Source organism: Sebastes umbrosus, chromosome 15 (genome assembly GCF_015220745.1).
Source record: "Sebastes umbrosus isolate fSebUmb1 chromosome 15, fSebUmb1.pri, whole genome shotgun sequence".
Lineage (NCBI taxonomy): Eukaryota > Metazoa > Chordata > Actinopteri > Perciformes > Sebastidae > Sebastes > Sebastes umbrosus.
Window position 1 is genome coordinate 9878213 of NC_051283.1, and position 22024 is coordinate 9900236.

The window sequence follows — 22024 nt, forward strand, 5'->3', positions numbered from 1 at the left end:
TACTATGCGATGATAATAATGTCAATGTGGTCAAACATTTATTAAACACACGCTGACTGGCAGTTTTAAAATGTTTATTAAAAAATAAAATAGAAAAAAATATATTTACATAAAAATGTCAAAAAAAAAAAAAAAGAAACCAACGCCCCCCCCCCCCGCCTCCCTCCCCAAAAAAACAACCACAAGCTGGGCAGTGGTTCCCTCTGGCCACCGGGAGCTCAGTGTCCATTTAGAGGGCCACTGCTCACATGAATCAGCCAGGACAAAGAGGGGCTGCCACTTTTCTCTAAAACAGCAGCCGCCAGTTTAAAATCCCTCATTGTGTTGCAATGAGGGGGTGATATTACATTGCATCATCTACGTGTACATGTGTACGCCAAAATCTCAGCGGTCCTGGCCGCTTCCTTTTTACCGTCATTTACACCGATCTGGATCAGTGTGACGGAGCAGCGTCGGACTGCTGAGATGCACAGAGATTTCAAATCCATACAGACTTCCTAGGATACTGCATGTCAAGTCTTTTTGCTGTGGAGATGCAGGCAACTCTAACCCAGTCAACAACCTCCCATTACCAATTTCATTTTCAGCCTCTCATCAACGCTGGTTCTAATCTCTAAAAGCAGACGTGGCTGTCGAGGATTGCAGTTTGAAACTACATCCCCCCCCTTGTTATCCAATTTATAATCAGGCTAGGATTGCATGTAATTGAGCATTTCATGCGCCAACGTGATCACCTCCCTATGGATGGAAATAATCATCCATAGGGAATAAAGGAGTGAAAGGGAACGATGGTATGGCTGGGCAGATAATGATTTTGGTCAAATTATTAAAAAGGAATTTCTCTAGCTATAAGCGATGATTTGCTCATAATCTGCTTCGAGCCATCGGTCAAAACAGAAACCCCTTCATCTGAGATTGAATTGATGCCGGGTGCAGTTTTGACAGCGGGGTCAGAGTTGCCATGGTTTTAAAAAGGAAAAAAGGAAACACAAACAGCACTGAACAGAGTCTCAGTAAAAAGGTAAAGAATTGTTGGTGGACACTCTGAAGTGCACCCTGCAGAGTGCAAGTCGCTCTCTGGGGTGCACTTTGCTCATGAACCGTCTGATTAAAAAAAACCTGTGGTGGCGAGTCATGAGTCCCCGATACGTTCTCACACACGTTTCACTATGTCACACACTACACAGACCCAACCACTGACATTACACATCCCCCATTCCTTAAGATGTAGAAAACTAGACTTTGAAACATATCAAGGACCTTCATACAAATACAAGGGGGTCAGGGGGGGATGGGCTCATAGTTCACAAGTTGGCCTGCGTGTCTTGACAGTCAGTAAACTCCAAGTCCAACAAGCAGTGACACGGTGTGCTCGCTGAAAAAAAAAAAAAAAAAAAAAACGACGTACACACACTCCCAAGTAAACACAAAGAAAGGCATTTGCAAACAATTAGCGGAAGTACCTGGCAATCAAATATACACAAGATTCCTGAATGGAATCAAAATATAATTCCCTTTCACTAGGGTCCTTGGTTCAGGAAGACCCCCCCCCCCTCTCTCCCTCCCTCCTTCTCCTTTGTCCAGGAGCATAAAGGAGAAAAACCTTATCGCTGAGCATCTTAGTGTTGGTCTGCACTGATTTACAGCAGCGGGCAAGAGTTTGACCTCAGCCCTGGGATCAGATTTCCACAACAGCAACTTAGAGAGACTGAGAGGATTCCTCTGAACCTGGAATCAGTGGCTTTTTTTTTTTCTATCCTTGCCCTCTTACCCTAATCTTGATCTTCAAATTCAAGTCAGATAAGCTGTTGCCCCTTCTTGGCCACAACCCTCCTACAACATGTAATAAAAAGAGACGAGCACAAAAAATGAAAACACGCTTGCATATATGTTTGACAGAAGAGGCTCTTTCAGGCCAAAATTCTGCACTGTCTGGAAGCCTTTCTTTTAAAAATCGCCTCCTGTGGAGAGAAAGATGGCCAAGACTAAACCAGCAGGCCACTGCCAGCCTTCCCCCTGACTGACGAAATATGGCAACAGCACAGTCCCATAAGGGACACACACACACATACATACAGAGATATACAAATACACACATTCTCAAGGTGGCACTGCTAAAGCTCTGTCTGCTCAGGAGCTACCCCATCAAGGCTAAAACAGAATTACATCCTCTCATTTTCTCAGGATATCCCAGGGTGCAATTTCCATCCCTCCACTTCCCTCCAGGATGCCTTCGACTAAGTGGACCGAGGAACACAACTTCCATTGTAGGAATTTCATGTTAACCTCGCCCATTTTCGCAAGACAGATGAAGAAGAGCTCTGTATCCCTTTCTGTTCCCGCTTCTCTTTATCAAACAGGACAACACGAGTAAAGAGGGGAGAGAAGAAGAGAAGGAGGGGTCCATCTCAACCTGATGACAGGCAGACAGGCGCACACACTCCCACACACACACACAACAACTGAGCAACACACACACACACTCCAGAGATGCTGCCCGGGGGAAAGGTTTTGTAAACAAAATTTAAAACTCTACAAAAATAAAACAACTGTATAAAAATGCCTTTACATATACACAGATAAAATTAAATAAGCATTTACTTTAGTTCCAAAAAAGAAAAAATAACATTATTGCACAAAATGAAAAACTGTTTGTTCTTTAAGTGTATAAACTGTAAAAAAAAAAAAAAAACAGAAAAAAAAAAAAAAAAAAAAAGCAACACTGAACCACAGGCAGCTTGGCTGCGAGGGTCAAGACGAGGTCAGGTGAACTCGGCGATGGCGTCACCGCCGAGTTCAACAAAAAATAAACAGGACCTGAAACAAAGATGAGGAAACCAAAAAATACTGAAAAGTAACATAATACTGAAACTGTGAACAAAAAGTCATGCAGAAATGGAAAGGTAGAGATAGTAGGAAGAAGATGCAGAGCGGAGGGCTGTTGTCCCGTGTCGAAGGCAGCCCCAGAGTGAAAACTGCTGGTCTCTGGTCCTCTGTCTGCCTGTCCGTCCTCATTGGAGACGAAGGTAGAGCCAGGGTTTAGCAGCCAGAGAGGAGAGGGAGATAAAGTGTGGGGGGGGGTGAGACGAGTGGTTTCTATCTGCTGAGGCTAACCGGCAGGCTCTCCCTCTTTCTGCGCCGCCAAGTGTTGCGGTGATACTGTGTGTGCGTGTGAGCGTGTGTGTGTCCGCGGTTAGCCAGGGCGGGGTTGCTGACCAGCGGCGGGTTGTGGAAGCCCTTCACGTTGAACTTGGCTCCGTTCTGAGGAGGGGTGGAGAGAATAAGAGAGAGAGAGAGAGATGATGATGCACCAAACAGGAAATTAGGATTGCTCATTTCTTTCTTTTATGGGACAGAACTAGGACCGTCAATCGCTTCAAATAGTAAATTGTGATTAATCGCACATTTTTTATCTGTTCAAAATGTATCTTAAAGGTTTTGTCAAGTATTTAATACTCTTATCAGCATGGGAGTGGGCAAATATACTTGCTTCATGTAAATGTACGTATATATTTATTATTGGAAATAAATTAACACAGAAAAATGACAAATATTGTCCAGAAACCCTCACAGGTACTGCATTTAGCATAAAAATATGCTCAAATCCCAACATGGAAATCTGCAGCCCAACAGCAACAACAACTGTCAGTGTGTCAGTGTGCTGACTTGACTATAACTTGCCCTAAACTGCATGTGATTATCATAAAGTGGGCATGTCTGTAAAGGGGAGACTCGTGGGTACCCAGAGAACCCATTTTCATTCACTGATCTGGAGGTCAGAGGTCAAGGGACCCCTTTGAAAATGGCTATGCCAGGTTTTCCTCGCCAAATCTTAGCGTAACTTTGGAGCGTTATTTAACCTCCTTCACAACAAGCTAATAGGACATATTTCATATGATGCCAGTAGCTTTAAAACTGAGCCCGCTACAACCCCCTGAAAGATCGATTGCATTAATGCATTATTGAAATTAATGCCGATAAAACTAATTTGCGTTATCGCGTGAACTTTGACAGCCCTAGACTGAACGTTTAACCCTGGAGATTGACTTGTAAAATCCTCTCTGAATCCGTTTAGACCAACCAAGCACTACAGCACTCTATTAGAGATGCACCACTTGCAATTTTCTTGCCCGATTCATATTTACAATTTTTTAAGTCTGACATGTCTATAGCAACAAATAATGAGAGTGATATCAATCTTCCCGTCCAACTCTTGGCGACAGAGTGAATAAGCGTATATCCCCAAAAATTAAACTATTCCTTTAATAAGCCAGCAGGCCCTGGATAATGTCCCTGTTTGTTATTATGCCATTTCCCATAGCAACAGGTCCCCACCAGATGTTGGAACATCAGGCCACAGAGCAGCAGTGACAGTGATTGTTTACTGATCAGTTATAGACTACAGATGGCAATTTCATTTTCTGAGAGTGCATGAGAGAGAGCAAGAGAGAGACAAATCACACACTTGACAAAGACTGTGGAAGAGAAACAGGAAATATGAGATGGAGAGAGTGAACTTGTGTGTGTGTGTGTGTGTGTGAGAGACAAGTCTGCCTAGTTGACAGTGCGTTTTGAGTGTGTTCGTGGCATCCGGCGCCTACCTTGTGTATATGGCTGGAGTGGGGGCTGGGCGGAGGCTGGGGGCTGGAGGGGGCGGGGGCATGAGCATGGGCTGGGGGGGGCATGTGGAAGAAGGGGGGGAGCCCGGTGTCTATACACACCTGTCTGCCAGGTATGGAGTGCATTGCTAGACCACCGGGCAGCGGGACGCGAGCCTGGAGGACGAAAGGGGATAATGATAATCAATTACAGTTCTGGATTTGATCGAATGTTGGAAACGTCCAGTGACAAAACATCCTTACTTTTAGAGGTCTGAAATGCTAAATTATGTTTCTCTTCACAGGACCATAACCTGATCCAAATGTTAACCACTACATCATTTGTCTTGTTCTTGTAATTTCAATACATGATGTAATCGCGAGAGTCTATAGACGATGAATGTATGCCTTTACCTGTGAGCCTGGATGCAAGAGGAGATGGGGTCCTCCCATGCCGGGCTTGCCGGTGCCCATGTTGAGGCCTGGTGGCAAAGCGAGGCTCAGATGCGGGAAAGACTGGTATTGTGGCAGGGGTGGCGGAGGGACGGGACACGGCTGCGCTGAATCAGAGTCCTGGCAAATGACACAAAAAGGAAGAGAGAATGAGAGAGGTTGAGTATATCACTTGTTGTAGCTTAGTCTAAATGATGAAACGAGACCCTGGTAGAAATCCTCCACACCAGACTCTCCAACTACAATAAACAATACCACAATATTAAAAGGGACTGTATGTAATGTATGTTTTTTTTAATCGTTTTTTATTTTATAATTTATGTGTGAACATGTTGTAACCTTAACCTAACGCACAAATCTTCCCTGACTGCCTCCATCCAACAAGCAACAGCTATGTGATGCCTGTCTCCACATGTTGCACAGGACACGCCCTTTATTCTGCAGAACATCACAATATGTTCAGGACCTCAAAGCACACAAAGCACCTGCCTAGCTTCTTCAGCTTCTCCTCCGTACACGCTGCCGCAACCTTGTGGTCTGGGGCATTTCTCAGATCTGTGTTCAGCACTATCATAAAACAGACAATGTTTGTGTCTTCAGGCTAGCTGTGTGTAGTTACAGCTGCGAATGCCATGCTCGGTTTCTTTAGTTTAATGTCACTGGAGGGAATATGATTGGCTACATGGCTTGTGAGCAGACTGTCTGTCTTTTCTGATTGCATGACCTCAGCATTTTCAAAATGAAATTCCTCCTGCAGAATCTGAAGTACATCAGGCACCTTCCATTCGTCATCTTCTCCCCTCTGCTGACGGCTGTAATCAGGAGCCGTGTCCTCTGGCGGTGTTGGGCATAACATGTTCCTGTATGTACTGTATCTGATACCACTCCCAACGACTCTGGGCTCCTAATGTGAATTTCACATTCATCATGTAGCTGCCTCAGTGCACTAACATTGGACGATTTATTCACAGTGGAGTGAGATTCAGTAGCTTTGACAGGTGGGCATTTACAATGAGATCCTTCCTTCCCAATCTGTTTAGGAGGATATTAACTGCAGCATCATAATTACGGTCTTTGCAGCTGGCCCTGTCAGCTAAGTTTTCAGGAAGGTAAATTTCTCTCTCTTGCAAAGGGTACAATTTCTATGAATAGCATTCTCATACTGGCTCCAAAATTCCTGCCACAAACTTACATCTCCATTGAATTTCGCAATCATCAACTTTGGCAATATAACTGTTGGATTGGTGCGCTGAGATCCGGCATGATTTGCCATCGGTTATGTTTACCTGCCCACAGCCTCCGTCCTTTCCACGCTTCCCATTCATTGTCTATGCAAGTAGCCGTGCAATGCATTCTGGTAGCGTGGCGGCGCGATTTCGAGAGATGGGGCGTGAGTTTGGCCGCTACTCATCTGCATGAAGTTGAGGTCTAGGCTACTTTATGCAAACTCCACGAGAACCTTTTAAACTAACCATTGTCGATCCAAAATAAAGACAGATTCAGCAACTGCATGGCTTATTTCTCGTATTAAATGTTTTCAGAAACACATTTCGATGAACTGTTTTCGTGATATAAGAGAAGAAAGTTTCCAAACGAGCCACCATGTTGGTTCCAGTTTAAAAAGCCGGGAGCAGCAGCAGCCCACGAGTGGAAAGCGTTCGTCCAATCAGGTGCCTAAAGGCAGCCCATCGAGCGTCCAATGCTGGGAAGCGAGGCAATAGGAAACGCCCCTGTGGATATGTACCCGTTAGATGAGCAAGTGGGGGTGGGGAGGGGGTGGTTTTCATCACAATAATACGGTCTGCTCTGTATTCCTTTGCGAGTTCGATCTCCGCCTCCATGTCTTCCAGGGAGGTCATTCTTCCATCGCTCTGTCGAACTCACACAATGTCCTCCTTCGCTGATGACACAGCCACCATCTCTCGCACACGGCTATCATCTTCCTTTAATAATTCAACAATAATCTGATTCTTGTGGTGGAACTCCATATTGTCCAACGTTTCTGTTTCAATTTTTCCCCGGCGTCCAGTGCACTCTATCTTCGCCATCAGCAGCCATATCAATATCCCAGGTTTCCCAACTTGGCTGCTAACAAGAGCTAACTAACATCTCAAAAACTTTTTCTTCTGCTCCCTCAAGAATTATGGGTAGTGAAGTCCTTTTAATACAACGTAAGGCATTTGGCCTCTAAACTATCCTCTGTACTTATTACTTATTCACATAAAATGTTAGTCTTCTTATAACTCAATATTTTCCAACATTAACTTTTTTACATGGATTATTTACATTTTAACAACCCTTATAAAATAAACATGTATCATCAAAATAATGTCACAACTAGGGCTGTCAAAGTTAAAGCGATAATAACACGTAACGCATATTCGTTTTAATGCCACTAATTTCTTTAACGCATTAACACAATCGATTTTTGGGAGGTTGAAGCGGGCTCAGTTTTAAAGCTGGAGTGAAGATACTGGTATCATATGAAACTATAAAAAACCTAAGGAATCCATTGGTACCACCCAATGAAGGAGGCCAAATAGCGCTCCAAACGTACGCTAAATTTTGGTGAGGAAAAACTGTCACGGTAATTTTTCAAAGGGGTCCCTTGACCTCTGACCTCAAGATATGTGAATGGAAATGGGTTCTATGGGTACCCACGAGTCTCCCCTTTACAGACATGCCCACTTTATGATAATCACATGCAGTTTGCGGCAAGTCATAGTCAAGTCAGCACACTGACAGCTGTTGTTGCCTGTTGAGCTGCAGTTTGCCATGTTATGATTTGAGCATATTTTTTATGCTAAATGCAGTACCTGTAAGGGTTTCTGGACAATATTTGTCATTGTTTTGTGTTGTTAATTGATTTCCAATAATAACGATATACATATGTTTGCATAAAGCAATTATATTTGTCCACTCCCATGTTGATAAGAGTATTAAATACTTGACAAATCTCCCTTTAAGGCACATTTTGAAGAGATAAAGAAAATGTGTGATTAATGTGCGATTAATCACCATTAACTATGGAGAATCGTGCGATTAATGGCAATTCAATATTTTAATCGATTGACAGCCCTAGTCACAACACTTGCAGCTACTGTATGTTTCCATTTAAATACTACAATGAAATTAGATGCAAATTGGGTGTGCTTCCATCAGATGGGTTGGAGAGAATAAAATAGATAATTCTGCATGTAGTTATACCAAGTGGGTGGCCATATTACTCCATTATGTTGGATGTCAACTGCATAATCACAACAAACTGTAGTTGTTCCAGACAATCTATCATTCACAAGGGTAAAACTGGACAGACAATTTACCACTTTGTCACGGGTGTCTCATACCAGCTAGTGTTGGCTGCATTTCATGCATTATGGATATATACAGGAGTTCAACAGAGTAGCTCTTATGTTAATTGACTCTTCACTCTGTCAGAATTCACTTGACACATACTGTATCCGTCTATCTGTTGAGTAAAAACTCTAACCTACAAAAGGCAAAAACCACATTGAGTGCTTTTACAGTGTGTGTGTGTGTATGCGTTTTCTTACGTTGTCTGATCCAGACAGTGAGGAGACAGAGGAGGCTGAGGAGTGCTGCTGGGGGCTGGAGATGGACATGGGCGAGTCTGCACTGTGGGGCGACACCGAGTCCCTTTGCTGCTCCTCCGACCCGACACCGCCACCGAGCACGCAGGACTCCTGCTCTGACACTGGCTCCTTGGGAGGTGACACTACAAAAGAACAAATGGAAGGTTCAGTAATTCACAAATTCACATTTTGTTCTGTGGGTTTTATTATTTATACATAAAAAGTTTACTTTTTTCAGTATACTATTATGCTGTCAAATGTCTTCTTTTGACCTCATTTACCTGATGAATCCGATACCGGGTTCGGCTGAGCTGTGTGTTAAAACGCTGCTTTAAAAAACTTCATAAAATGCCGTGGTGGTCTTTTTTTCCTAATTGTTTCTTAATGACGAGGCCTTATCGCTACTAAAACGAAACTCCAAGTGTATTTTGTCCAAACAATTGTTTGTTTGGCAATGATTTCAATAGTTTAGTTACAAAATCAAAGCACGAGAAATTGCATTTTTACTTTATAATACTTTTGACCGTTTTTATATTGAATGTAAATACTTGACTTTGGATTCTTTTTAGTTATCTTATTTACATTGTTATTAAGTTTTACTTGATCATATTTCGTTATTATAATAAAACTACTCCATTTGGAGTCAAAATTATACAATTTAGTTGTTATTTATTGATTTTATACTGTGCACAATGGAAGAATGTGATGATGCACAGGGTAAATGTCATGGCCAAACGCTCCATTGTGTGCACAGAGCCTCCTGTAGTGGATATCAGTCGTTTTTTTTATAGCCAGATTACCTTTCAAGAGGTAGAAGACCAATTTGGCACACTTTGGGTATCCAAGTGGCCAAATGGAGAGTCCGCCTGGTCATATCCGTACTAAAACCTTTGTAGAATCTATATGCTTTGTGTTATTTATATCCGCTTTGGCACAGTTGTAGTCAAGGAGTTGCTGAATGAATTCAGTGGCATCTCTGTGCATGGCATCATTGCTATAATGGTGTTATCCACTGTCTAACCTAGAAAACATTTTAGTTCTCTCTCAGAATTCTCTGAAGTCATACCAATCCATAGAGACAAAGATCATGCACATAGACCTGGTAATTGTGGAGCTATTCTTGATTTATTTTGGGTATGTCTGTCTAGGCAAACCACACCTTCCAGCACCCTAGGGCTTAAGAGGTTAAAACAAATTCCTTGACTCTGATTTCTGGAGCTGTTCAATAAGGTGTGAAAAAAAAAAAAAAATCTGTTTTATAAGATGTTTTCCACTCATTAGAATTAAATTCTTAACCCTGTACTCCTCATACAGTCTTGGTTTCAATACATAATCACGGAAAGCACAAGCAGGTGTGTCATCATTACTGTAGAATTGTATATTAAAGTCTGAGGAATCGTACCTCTGTTGTCTGTTCGCGCCAGATCCCTGCCCCCCCACTTCTTAATGATCCATTCCCTGTAGTCGATCACTTCCTGGGTCAACCTGATTATCCTTCCCAAGGTGCTGCAGAGAAGAGAGACAGACGGGTTATAAAAGAGAACTACTGTCATCCAGGGTGTCTTTAAGTACTGCTGAGTGGATTGAATACAAACCTTTCAGAGTCTTTGTTGGGATACGAGCGTGCAAGCGGGGACACGGCATGACTCAGGATAGTGTAGGCATAGTCAAACACCTGCTTGACGTGCATGGCCCCATAGGAACCCCTCCCCACATCATTACCTGCATAAAGACAAACACAACAACACGGTAGTTCATTTTAAAGGGTGAAGAGAAAAAAGATGGTCCAGTGAGCTCTGTGATATTCATATTTCTATTGCTTTCTTTTGACTTTTTCTAAACTCCTCCCTTGCTGTGGGGTATTACATGCTCATACATGGAGATATGATAATTACGTTAGCGCCACAAGTTTGCATTCAATATCATACCATGTGGTCGTTTCCATAGTGTCGTTATATATTGGACTCTGAGGTCAAACATCTAGAACTGGATGAATTATGGACTTTAAAGCCACTATGCAGATTTCTTAATGTATTTATAGCACCTTTGTAATTATTGTGATGGCGTAGGTTTGTGTTTGTAGAAAAATGAAACAATCCAGGTGAGAAGTGGTGCAGTTTTTATGTGTTGCTTTTAGTCCTATTGCTGTTTGCCACAGTGTCACTATTGAAACTACCACTGGATGGCACCAAAATAAGGAATTTTAAAATCCTACATATAGTGACTTTTAAACTTTTGTTGAGCTCATTTAGCTATGGAGACAGCTAAATGAATGAATTCTAATGGACTATGTATTTAAAGGCTTTTTAAAACGTCTTAAACTTGAAACTATTGGCCCCCTACTGCACAAATGTCATGTCAAACATTTGTCATGATCTATGGTATAAAATGACATGACCGCCACTAGTGCACATGGTGGTTAATTATTCCCCCTCAATAAATGAAGTTTGCTTGTGGCTGATGAATCTAAGAAGGGTATTTACCCGAACTGCTTTTGACTTCTTACAAATACACAGCATCTTTACATCTGTGTAGAGGTCAACTGTATGATCAGGACTTCTATATGTCAAAGAAAACTAACACATTAACATGTTGGTTGTAGTGCATCTGACGTTGCAATATAGTAATGTGTTCCCCCCTCTGGGAAATGTTCTGTCCTAACAATACTTGAGTTACAGTGCAGCTCCTAAAAACATAATTTTAAGCCTCATTTCACATGTTAACCAGTTCACTAACAACCTCATTCTGGCTGACTTCTATAATGGATGCACGTGTTTGAAATCTTTTATTCATTGTAATTCTTGTAAATGCGTGACACACACACACACACACACACACACACACACACACACACACACACACACACACACACACACACACACACACACACACACACACACACACACACACACACACACACACACACACACACACACACACACACACACACACACACACACACACACACACACACACACACACACACACACACCACACACACACACACACACACACACACACACACACACACACACACACACACACACACACACACACACACACACACACACACACACACACACACACACACACACACCTGGGAGCAGCGGGTCCTCTATGCAGAGCGTGGATGGTCTGTATCCATTTGTCATGGCCTTCATGATCTCCTCTTTGGCTATGTATGCGCCTCCGTTTTTGATGCGAATCCCTGTTTTCAAGTAGTTGAAGTGGCGGCCGTACAACTCAAAGAACTCGATCAGCAACACGCCCAAATTCTCGTTGGGGTTTCTGGCGTCGATGCGAGGATGGAGCTGAGGAGCAAGTGCAGGAAGACCTGGATTAGTATGTATTTAAAACAAGTATTACTATGCATTAGTAAAGATCATCACTGATGTCTGTGTACAACACTGGATATAAAGGAAGCCGTGTACTACTAACTTATTCTACTATGAATCCTGTTATTGTTTCTACCATCAGTATTGGTATTACTACCCAGTGACAACCGCTGCTGCTTCTCGTCTCCATGCCTCTTCTGCCCCGTTTTTACGCCCAGTGTCCTCTCTCCTCACCGCTCGGTTTGTGCGAGTGTAGAACAAGCTTAAAAAGTCATGTTTGCAGGCCCTGTCCCCCCTAAATGGTGGCGTTTTGGCGGCAGATGTCTCTGCGCATTATGCAACTACTCTCCAGCAGTGCCCGACTATGCAAACCTATGTGTAATGCAGCCTCCGGCCCGAGCCCCACCCCCCCATGGGTTGCATTGGCTCGTCTCCTTGACATGACTCGTGAAGGACATTTCTCTGTTCTCTGCTGAGATGGACAGCGTAGCATGGCAACGTGTGTCTTTCGGTTTAATTAAAAAAATATTCATTTTGAAGGATTCTGTTATTCTACAGTTAGGTGTTGTTTGTATTACTATTGGGTTTGCTCACTTGCTGTGTGCTTTGTTCTATGTATTCTTTTTTTAAATTGTAATGTGTATTGGGACCATGCTGCATGGTGATTCTGCACTTTAAATCAAATGGATTGGTTAATGAATAAAACACATTTTCCAAAAGGTTGTCCAATATGTTATGCATGTTTGTAATCCCCAGGGGTTTAAAAAAAAAAAATTATAATATCCGAATCCCAAAATTGAAAATTAAATACCTACACAATGAGCGAATAATTGAATAGTCAGAAATTCGGGTCAAGCCCTACAACACTGCAGCACTTTTACTTTCATGAGCACTGCTACTACATCCTGTACTGCTCTTATTACACAACACATATTAAGGGTTGTGTGTCTGAAGCTTACTTTTACCTGCAGGAAGCTGATGACCATGAGGATGAGGCTGTAAGAGCTGATTCCCCCAGTGAAGACTTCGTTTAGATCTCTCTGCAGCAGAAACTGCTTCAGTACAAAGATCAGGTAAGGCAGCACTGGATACATCTGAAAGGTGGAAGAAGAGACAGATGATTCAGTCAAACTCTGGATGAGGTGACAGAGAAGAAGGTATGGGAGAGAATCCTAAAACGAAAAAAGTGGATTCAAATGGCTCAGGTTTCATTTGTATGACTCACTGAAGAGAAGTGGGGGGATTTCTGGTGAGATGTATAGAAATCAATGAGTTAGTGATAGGATTACTAGTCAAACCTTCAAAGTGAAGACAGCTAATTATTTAAATGATGGCAAATAATTACATCACTTACCACCAGGGGTGTGAATCTTAATCCCAAATTGATTTGCTTTATTTGTTATTCAGTCGTTCGGCGATTTGATTCAGGAGCAATTACAGTTTCCTTTTGCATTTGAGTCAATTCAATTATGTAAATGGGGATTTATTGAAGCAACCATTAAATAGACATACTGTGTATCAATGCAAATACATCTTGCAGTAGATTCTGTCACAGTTTCTGGTCCAACAAGATACTGGAACACAATCCAGCACTACCTGCAGTCTCACAGTGTTGCCCGGGGCAGTTTTATACATTAGTCATGTTTCCGCAGTAACTGTGACTAATGCATACTGTTTCCATACCATATTTTCTTTTAGGGAGCTATAATGCTACCAAACCGGTGAAAAACCTCTGCGGAAGCCACGGGTATTGCTAAAACTACAGTGATTCAATCTTGTTTTATAGTAAAATCGAGACTAATCATGATTTGTAATCATGATAAGTGAATTGTTACCATCCTACTTACCACATAAATACTCCATCTAGCATCCAACTGGGTCAAAGTGTCTAAAAAAGGTGTTCAATGAGGCTTCCTACAGCCTGTGACTTGATAATGTGCCGAAACCCCAGAGGGCGTGGGAATGGGAATTACAAATATCTTCATTTTCCAAATTGAAAAGGAAGCACAACCTCCTGGCAGTGTGTGTGTGTGTGTGTGTGTGTGTGTGCATATCTGTGCCAGTGGAGCAGCAGGGCCTGGTTCACGCTCTTCAAATATGCTTTTAAGATGTGAGAACAAGACATGGAGGTGCGCTGCATGGGAATCTGACATATGAGGATTAAGGTGACCTCTCAATGACAAGACTGCACTGGAGTCTGTCACGCCCACGCATTGACAACATCAACGATCGCCGGATTGATGCTGAGAGCGGCTGTCAGCAGCGGGGCGTTCGAGCTCTGACATGTATTCCCAGAGAACCGTGATAGAAAAATCAACAACAACAACAAAGGACAAAAGCCAAAACCTGACAGCTCGCTGGAACATCAGCACCTGGAATTCCTCTCCCGCATTAGCTACTATAACAGGGACTAAAGCGGGCAGAGATCCACCTTCTGCAGGAATTTTTGTCAGAGCCACGGGGTGGGTTTTCACCTCCGCCGAGTAGATTTGGCAACACACAGACTCCATTTGAGTTAAGTGGAGATTATTCTAGGCACTGGGGTCCGTTCCAGCTTCACTTTGGAAATGAGAAGTGCCAGTTGGAGATTGGAGTGAAGTAAAGTGTAATGCTTTAAACTGCTGGCTTGCAGAGGGAATTTCCAAAAGTTCTGTATTTAGACCCCACTGTAAAATGGTAATTATGTGACTCCTCTGGTGGTTTTTATTTAAATATGTCTACATGACCTTTTCCTGCTCTCTTCCTCCGTATCTAAGTATTGCTTGTAATGAGCGTTGTGGCCGTATTTCAGCTAGTCTGTGAAGACTTCAATTCACAATCCCTATCTGGTTTTAAAATGCAGTAGCAGAAGGTGTATCATTTGATGCCTTCTGGTCTGATTCAATAATACTAACCAGGCCTGTCAGTCGATTAAAATACTTAATTGGGATTAATCGTATGATTGTCCATAGTTAATCGCGATTAAACGCACATTTTTTATCTGTTCAAAATGTACCTTAAAGGGAATGGAAAAGGGAAATAGTGGGCAAATATGCAAATATACGTATATATTTATTATTGGAAATCAATTAATAACACAAAAAAAATGACAAATATTATCCAGAAACCCTCACAGGTACTGCATCTAGCATTACAAAATATGCTCAAATCATAACATGGCAAACTGCAGCCCAACAGGCAACAACAGCTGTCAGTGTGTCAGTGTGCTGACTTGACTATGACTTGCCCCAAACTGCATGTGATTATCATAAAGTGGGCATGTCTGTAAAGGGGAGACTCGTGGATACCCATAGAACCCATTTTCATTCACATATCTTGAGGTCAGAGGTCAGGGGCCTCTTTGAAAATGGCCAAGGTCAGTTTTTCCTCGCCAAAATTAAGTGTAAGTTCGGAGCGTTATTTAGCCTCCTTCACGACAAGCTAGTATGACATGGATTCCTTAGGTTTTCTAGTTTCATATGATGCCAGTATCTTCACTCTAGCTTTAATAAAGCTCGCTACAACCTAAAAAAATCGCAAATTGCGTTAGCGTGTTAAAGATATTAGTGGTGTTAAAACAACTTTGCGTTAACACGTTATTATCATGTTAACTTTGACAGCCCTAAAAACTAACACTAAGATAACGAGTTCACCTGTACGTTGTACATCCTGACAGCAGTATCGCCAATATAGAAATGTATACCTCACCTTAACATAATCTTTAATGAAGCTTGCCGCCTTGACTCCAGTCTCCACATTGAAACTGATGTCCACCTTCACCTCAGTCTCCTGGTCCGTCAGCTTTATGATTGGCACCTGAAGGGAGAAAAAGTGACGTGTGTTAGCAAACATTACAGGCAAGTCATCAGCTACGGACACATTCGCGGTGTGAGGTGGGAAAAAGCCGTCCGTTCCAACTGAGAGCCTTTTAGACGGAAAAGCTAATCCAAAAATGAAAATTCAGCCATTAACTACTTATCATCATGTCAGTCAAGACAGCATTGAAGCTTGCAGTGGTTAGCCTGGTCATGTGTACGCCCCACAGTGCGCGCTACAGAGCTTATAGAGAGAGATAGGGCCATACCACTGTGGGACTGAGTGGGTATCCACATTACATGTGACATGATATACATTTTTAGCTGCAAAACAATGGTTTAATGTCAAAACAATAGACCGTTTCATACTTGACAACATAAACATTCTAAATGGGCCCCTTTGTATTTCCTGTTGCATTGTTTGGAAGGCTGCGCCCGAAATTCCATACCAATATGCTATTTAGTTGCAAAAACAAGTATGTGGGATATTTTAGTATGTCCTAGACCTTAGTATGAAACCAATAGTACGCAAATTGCATTCTATTTCTAGGGAAATATTACAGTATGCTGACGCTGGACACTACGGCGGCATAAATATCCCACAATGCAATGCGGTAGTGACGACAACGTTCATAACAGACAGATCTGTAACATCAGTAACGCTTCAATTTAACTACAAGCATGAGATTTCCCTTTGCTAGACGTTGGTACGGGTTACCATGGTTACACATCTCCAACCGGCAAGGAGGCTCTCAGGAAGTGACAATATAAATTACAGTTCAGTTTGTCCGAAAAGATTAGTGCTGGCAAAGTTAGAATATGCGATAATAACATATTAACGCAAATTGGCCTTAATGCCACTAATTTCTTTAACGCGTTAACGCAATAGATCTTTCGGAGGTTGTACCAGGCTCAGTCTTAAAGCTAGTAAGAAAAATGCTCCAAACTTGCGCTAAATTTAGGCACGGAAAAACTGTTATGGTCAAGAACTGTGACCTCAAGATATGTGAATGAAAATGGGTTCTATGGGTACCTACGAGTCTCCCCTTTACAGACATGCCAACTTTATGATAATCACATGCAGTTTGGGGCAAGTCATAGTCAAGTCAGCACACTGACACACTGACAGCTGTTGTTGCCTGTTGGGCTGCAGTTTGCCATGTTATGATTTGAGCATATTTTTTATGCTAAATGCAGTACCTGTGAGGGTTTCTGGACAATATGTGTCATTGTTTTGTGTTGTTAATCAATTTCCAATAACAAATATATACATACATTTGAATAAAGCAAGCATATTTGCCCACTCCCATGTTGATAAGAGCATTAAATACTTGACAAATCTCCCTTTAGGGCACATTTTGAACAGATAAAAAATGTGCGATTAATTTGCGATTAACTATGGACAATCATGAGACCGATTGCGATAAACCATACTACTGTTTATTCAAGTATGTTGAACGACAGCACACATATTGTGTATGCATTGCATAGTGTGTGATTTCGGACGCAGCTTTAATGCAGTAGCTGACAGGAAGTAAACCAAAGCTGTTGCCCTAGCAACAGAATGGCAATGAAAAGGTCTATAGAGGAAAAACTACAAAAGAACAGATGTGGAGTATCATTGACCTGAGAGGGTGAGCAGTTGATGACCAATTTTAATTCTGGGTGATCTAGAGCTGACAAAGTATCCACTGCTTTTGTGATATTATAGTGGGCATGAAGTGTATATTTACAGTTCAACAGGAAAAAATGACCAGACAACTGACAGCGTGTGCCACCTATCACGCTAACAGATGGAAGACACTAATTGAGTCTCTTCCTCTGCCCCTCACATTTCCATGGAGGTAAAATGAGCCAAACCTTTATACATCTAACTGACCATTGGGAGTCCAAAGGAACTTTTCAAGGAATGTAATAAGTGCTGCCAAATTTGGGTTTGGCTGGGTTTGTTACAATCGGTTCCCCATTTACTGGGACTGTAATATTCTATTAGTTACTGTGAAGAATAAAACCTTACGCAGGACCGTGAAATGAACCGTCAAACTATTCCATTGTGCCAGATCATTAATCACTTCATCAGTGTACATGGGATATTAAATCGTCATTTTTATCAAAATCGCTAGTGTGTTTGATGGCCATCTATTGCTGCGTGGCTTTATTTAGGGACTCAATATGAAACACAGAAACATGCCCTGGTTACTCACTGTAGCCTTGTCCAGCACTTTAATGGAGAAAGGTTCTGCCACGTTATGCTTGCGAAGAGCTTGTTCCAGCTCTTGCAGCGGGGGGCGCTCCCACTTCCCGAACACCACCAGGTCAATGTCACTGAAGGCGAAACAAACAGTCACAGCGTTAAAATACTGGACAGACAAAACACGGCATTAATCGTAAATACTAGGGTCATACCTTGTTGGAAGGTACAGCCCTGTGCTGAAGCTGCCAAATATTTGGACCTGGAAAAACAATGTTGAAGAAATATTAAGACGATGATCATCAGTTCAACCGTTAAACAAAACACACATAGCCTTTCCTCTCACATTCTAACTATGAAGGGCTTGGCTACATACCTTTGACAGTACAGATCCTGTATCGTACAACAGCTAATTTGTCGAGATGATTTATATAACCAACTCAAATGTTTCCAAACTATCAGGAACTAGGGTATTTCCTCGTTCCACTTCAGAGACGGTAAACGCTGACAAGTTGAGTATACAATAGCTAGAAAAAAAATGCTGTTTGGGGGCCGCGAGTGAAAGCTCTCCAAAGGAAGCAGAGTGGGGTTCTTTCCCTTTCCGTCTGGTAAATACGACAAGGCAATAGCACGAAGACAGGCCAGGATTAATAGGCTGAAATGAAAAAGGAGGCTGGTACAAATCAGGGGCTTGATCCATTTACCTGACATTCGGGCTCACAGTGGCAAGAGGGGCAGACTGGCAGCCGACAAATCACCACTGTGCTGTGTTTTACATGATTAAGTAATGAGAGGGGCATTGCATCAACCCTACATCGCTGCAGGATCCATCACTTTTTTCTGCACATACATAGTGAGTGCACTTCAACATATACTGTAAATGATTTTGTTTCATTTGTTTCGTCTATGGAAACTACAGTTAGATTCAGGATAATGCAAAAAAAAAAAAAAAAAGTAAGTAGTTCTTAAAAACGTCAGATACAGTGTTGGTGAGGTGTCTGTTTTTGCAGGACTTTTATCTGGCTTAACAGGATGACATTGTGTGCCGAACCATTTCTTGGCAAGGACCAGTTGCCAGGCAACCGGTAGAGACTCCTGAAAGTTATTGGTCCCAACCAAGAAATAGTCTGGAACATAACACCCCGTAAAGCCGCAAATTGTCGTATTAACACTCAGATTTCCGTACTGATTTAACAAACTAGACATCACATGAGCTTCAGCTCCGCTGGTAGGTGGATTTTGTTGTTGTACAACGCCAGACTAGCTGTTTCCCCGGCCTGCTTCCAGTCCTTGTGCTTAGCTTCAAGTTAGCTTCATACTTAGCAGACAGATGTGTGCGAGTGGTATCAAGCTTCTCATCTAGACTCTTGGCAAGAAAGCAAAGAAGCATATTTCCCAAAAGGTCAAACTTTTCCTGTAGGTTTGACAGAACGCAGCTATAGAAGAGCAACGTGTCTCACTCCAGACAGACTAACCTAGATTTTAAACACAATCAAAAAGAAAGTAGTTTGAGAAAACAGTATAAAAACATAGAATAAGTTAGTGTAATCTTGTACAAACACGGCCTCACCTTTAAAAAAGAAGTGTTAAAGCACAATATCTTAAAGATTTATGAGAAATCTGAGATAATTACTCCTCCAAGAGTGGACTGTATGATTTAAAAGACTGCTACTCTAAGATACTAAGAATCTGAAATTGATCCAAATAAACAGAGGCATGTGTGTGTGTGTGTGTGTGTGTGTGTGTGTGTGTGTGTGTGTATCTTACATCTGCAGTGGGCCACAGCTCCTTGATGATCATCTCTATCCGGTTCACCACCTCCTTCCTCATAGCTGCTTCCTCTGGCCGAGGGGACATGAAGTTGTAGAAGTCCATCAGCTCCTCGTGGAGTCTGGACAGAAAGGAGGATGACAGATATAAGTTATTCTCACCACAGTAACAATTAGGATTACACACAGACCAGTATGAAACCTGGATTGAGAGAAGGAACTTTTAGATGGTGTGAAATATCTCTTTTCCTTTGGAGCATTTCATGTTGCAAAATTATATATGACTAACAATCGAATGAGGATATCTTCTAAAAATGGGCCTGCACATGCAACATTTCTGGCTTATATCTTGGAAAAAAAACTGCTCTCCAGATGGCCCAAGATATGCTTCCTTCTTATCACTGTGCTGGTTAACCCCCATCATGCCAGAGCCGGGGAAGCGAAGCAATGGCATAGTATCATGTAGTTTCTGTTTTGTTAGCTTCTACTTTACGTACGACCCGATTAACCAAAAACACAAGGTGCATAACGACACACTTTGACCCGTATTGGTACTGATGCTGCATTTTATGTAGCGCCTTTCTACCTTACCGAACAAAGCGTGTTACAGTTTGCCTAACTGCCTTGCAAGGCCCTGGCCTGACCATCGGGAGCAACTTGGGGTTCAGTGCCTTGCTCAAGGACACTTTGACATGCGAGCTGGGGATCGAACCGCCAACCTTGTGATTAAAGGATGACCCACTCTACCTCCTGAGCCACAGCCAAGTGAACTTTTTTTATGCGATCAGAACAGTGGGATCTGCATTTGCATTTGTCACAGTACCTATAACATCCAACATAGCACTACTTTGAAAAGGCATATACACAGAGGGTGCATATCTTTGCAAATAAAATAAAGTATTGACTGATTTAATCTTTGCATGTTAACTATTAATACAAAATTGATATTCAATTCAAACAACTTTATTAATCCCTCTAGGGGAAATTGGTTTGATAGTGTTTTTGAGAACCAATACAGTATCACAAAACATAATATCGCAACGCTCGACATTTTCTTATACCCTTACTTAATAGCTGTAAGGTAAAAACAAAATGTACAAAGACTACATTTTAAATAGCTTCTAACTACATTTACTCTTTTGCTAAATGTTATTTTAGAATCACAACTGTGTGAAACCATGAGCAGTATTTTTTACCAGAGTCAAAACATATAAAAGTTCTTCTATTTTTTTGGATCGCATATGATTTCTCTAACCTAACCTTAATACTAGACTTAGCCCTATTCATAACAGAAACTGTAACCATAGCCTTTAACATAACCACGAGCCTAGGAATAAGACAAAACAAAAAAGTGGTCATGGTAAAAATGGAGGGAGTCTTTTGTCGAAGCCTGATCTTACTTACGATCAGTGAGGGCATTTGTTCCTCATCAAGAAACATGTACTAAAACACACACCTTTGAGGTTTTCAGAGGAATGAGAAGATGTTTTTTAGCAAAACACTTGAGGGCCATATCAGCCAGGGCATGCCTGAAGTCCCATGCTTTATTATTATTATTGCAGATATGGTTTTGTGTTTGGCAAACAGAGGGGTGCATGTAAAGATTTCTGACCAGTCAAATGCCTCAGAACAGTGGAACTCTGTTCAACCCTGTGGCCATTCATTTTTCTAGGAATGCATGCCATGATGTCAGTGTGAAATACAGAACAGGGAGACTGTCACAATCAATTACCAGAGCCCTGGAGGAAACGCAGTCAGCCCATGTGCCCACTCTTTGGTGAAAACTCTCTGCCAGCAAGCCAGTAAGACCAGGGTATATCCATGCCAATAGTCCACCGCTGACTGAGGGCATGGTTATTGTTGGGTCCCCCGCAGTCAAAATAAGAACTGCTACTACAGCCATCCCTGACAAACTAGTTTAGAGTCAAACATCACCTCTTCAACAACTTTAGGGCCCAGCGTTAGAGTAATTGTGTTAAAACAGTGTTCACTTGTGCAGTCTATGACCACACTACCACAGTTTTCTATTAACCCAAACCTAATCTGATCATCACAATATCAATGCAGCATAACTACACAATCATTTGCATTGGAAATCCAAATCCCTCTATGTGAGACTTCAAAGAGTACCCCCCTGAAGGCAAACTACTGCAAGAATTGTCGGTGCACAAGCCAAAACTTGCATCAGAAAACTTGTGCAAACACAATTACCCAGAGAAATATTACATCTGTTATTCGTTCACTATTTGCAGGACAAAAATATTAATTAACAACTGAAAGTTTCAGTTCAC

General features: G+C 41.9%; 1 protein-coding gene and 1 long non-coding RNA gene across 4 annotated transcripts in view; one reads left to right on the forward strand and one right to left on the reverse strand.

The window, feature by feature from the left end:
* The window catches only part of tent4a (terminal nucleotidyltransferase 4A), a 26739-nt gene continuing 4715 nt past the window's right edge, over nucleotides 1–22024 (reverse strand). The window contains exons 2-13 of one of the 3 annotated variants that reach the window (XM_037796036.1): nucleotides 19732–19855; nucleotides 18180–18226; nucleotides 17978–18098; nucleotides 15667–15774; nucleotides 12939–13073; nucleotides 11742–11955; nucleotides 10240–10366; nucleotides 10047–10150; nucleotides 8606–8787; nucleotides 5013–5171; nucleotides 4722–4775; nucleotides 1–3261 (exon numbers count right to left, since the gene is read on the reverse strand). In XM_037796036.1, the coding sequence (XP_037651964.1) occupies nucleotides 3097–3261; nucleotides 4722–4775; nucleotides 5013–5171; nucleotides 8606–8787; nucleotides 10047–10150; nucleotides 10240–10366; nucleotides 11742–11955; nucleotides 12939–13073; nucleotides 15667–15774; nucleotides 17978–18098; nucleotides 18180–18226; nucleotides 19732–19855 (1540 nt within the window). In that variant the 3' untranslated portion in view covers nucleotides 1–3096. Of the gene's footprint in view, nucleotides 3262–4601; nucleotides 4776–5012; nucleotides 5172–8605; nucleotides 8788–10046; nucleotides 10151–10239; nucleotides 10367–11741; nucleotides 11956–12938; nucleotides 13074–15666; nucleotides 15775–17977; nucleotides 18099–18179; nucleotides 18227–19731; nucleotides 19856–22024 lie in introns of all 3 variants that reach the window. The other 2 variants (XM_037796034.1, XM_037796035.1) reach the window with 2 other exon arrangements.
* Nucleotides 15233–22024, forward strand: part of LOC119504000 — an 18060-nt gene continuing 11268 nt past the window's right edge. Inside the window, exons 1-2 of the long non-coding RNA XR_005210465.1 lie at nucleotides 15233–15258; nucleotides 18549–18552. This is a non-coding gene — a long non-coding RNA (uncharacterized LOC119504000). The remainder of the gene's footprint in view (nucleotides 15259–18548; nucleotides 18553–22024) is intronic.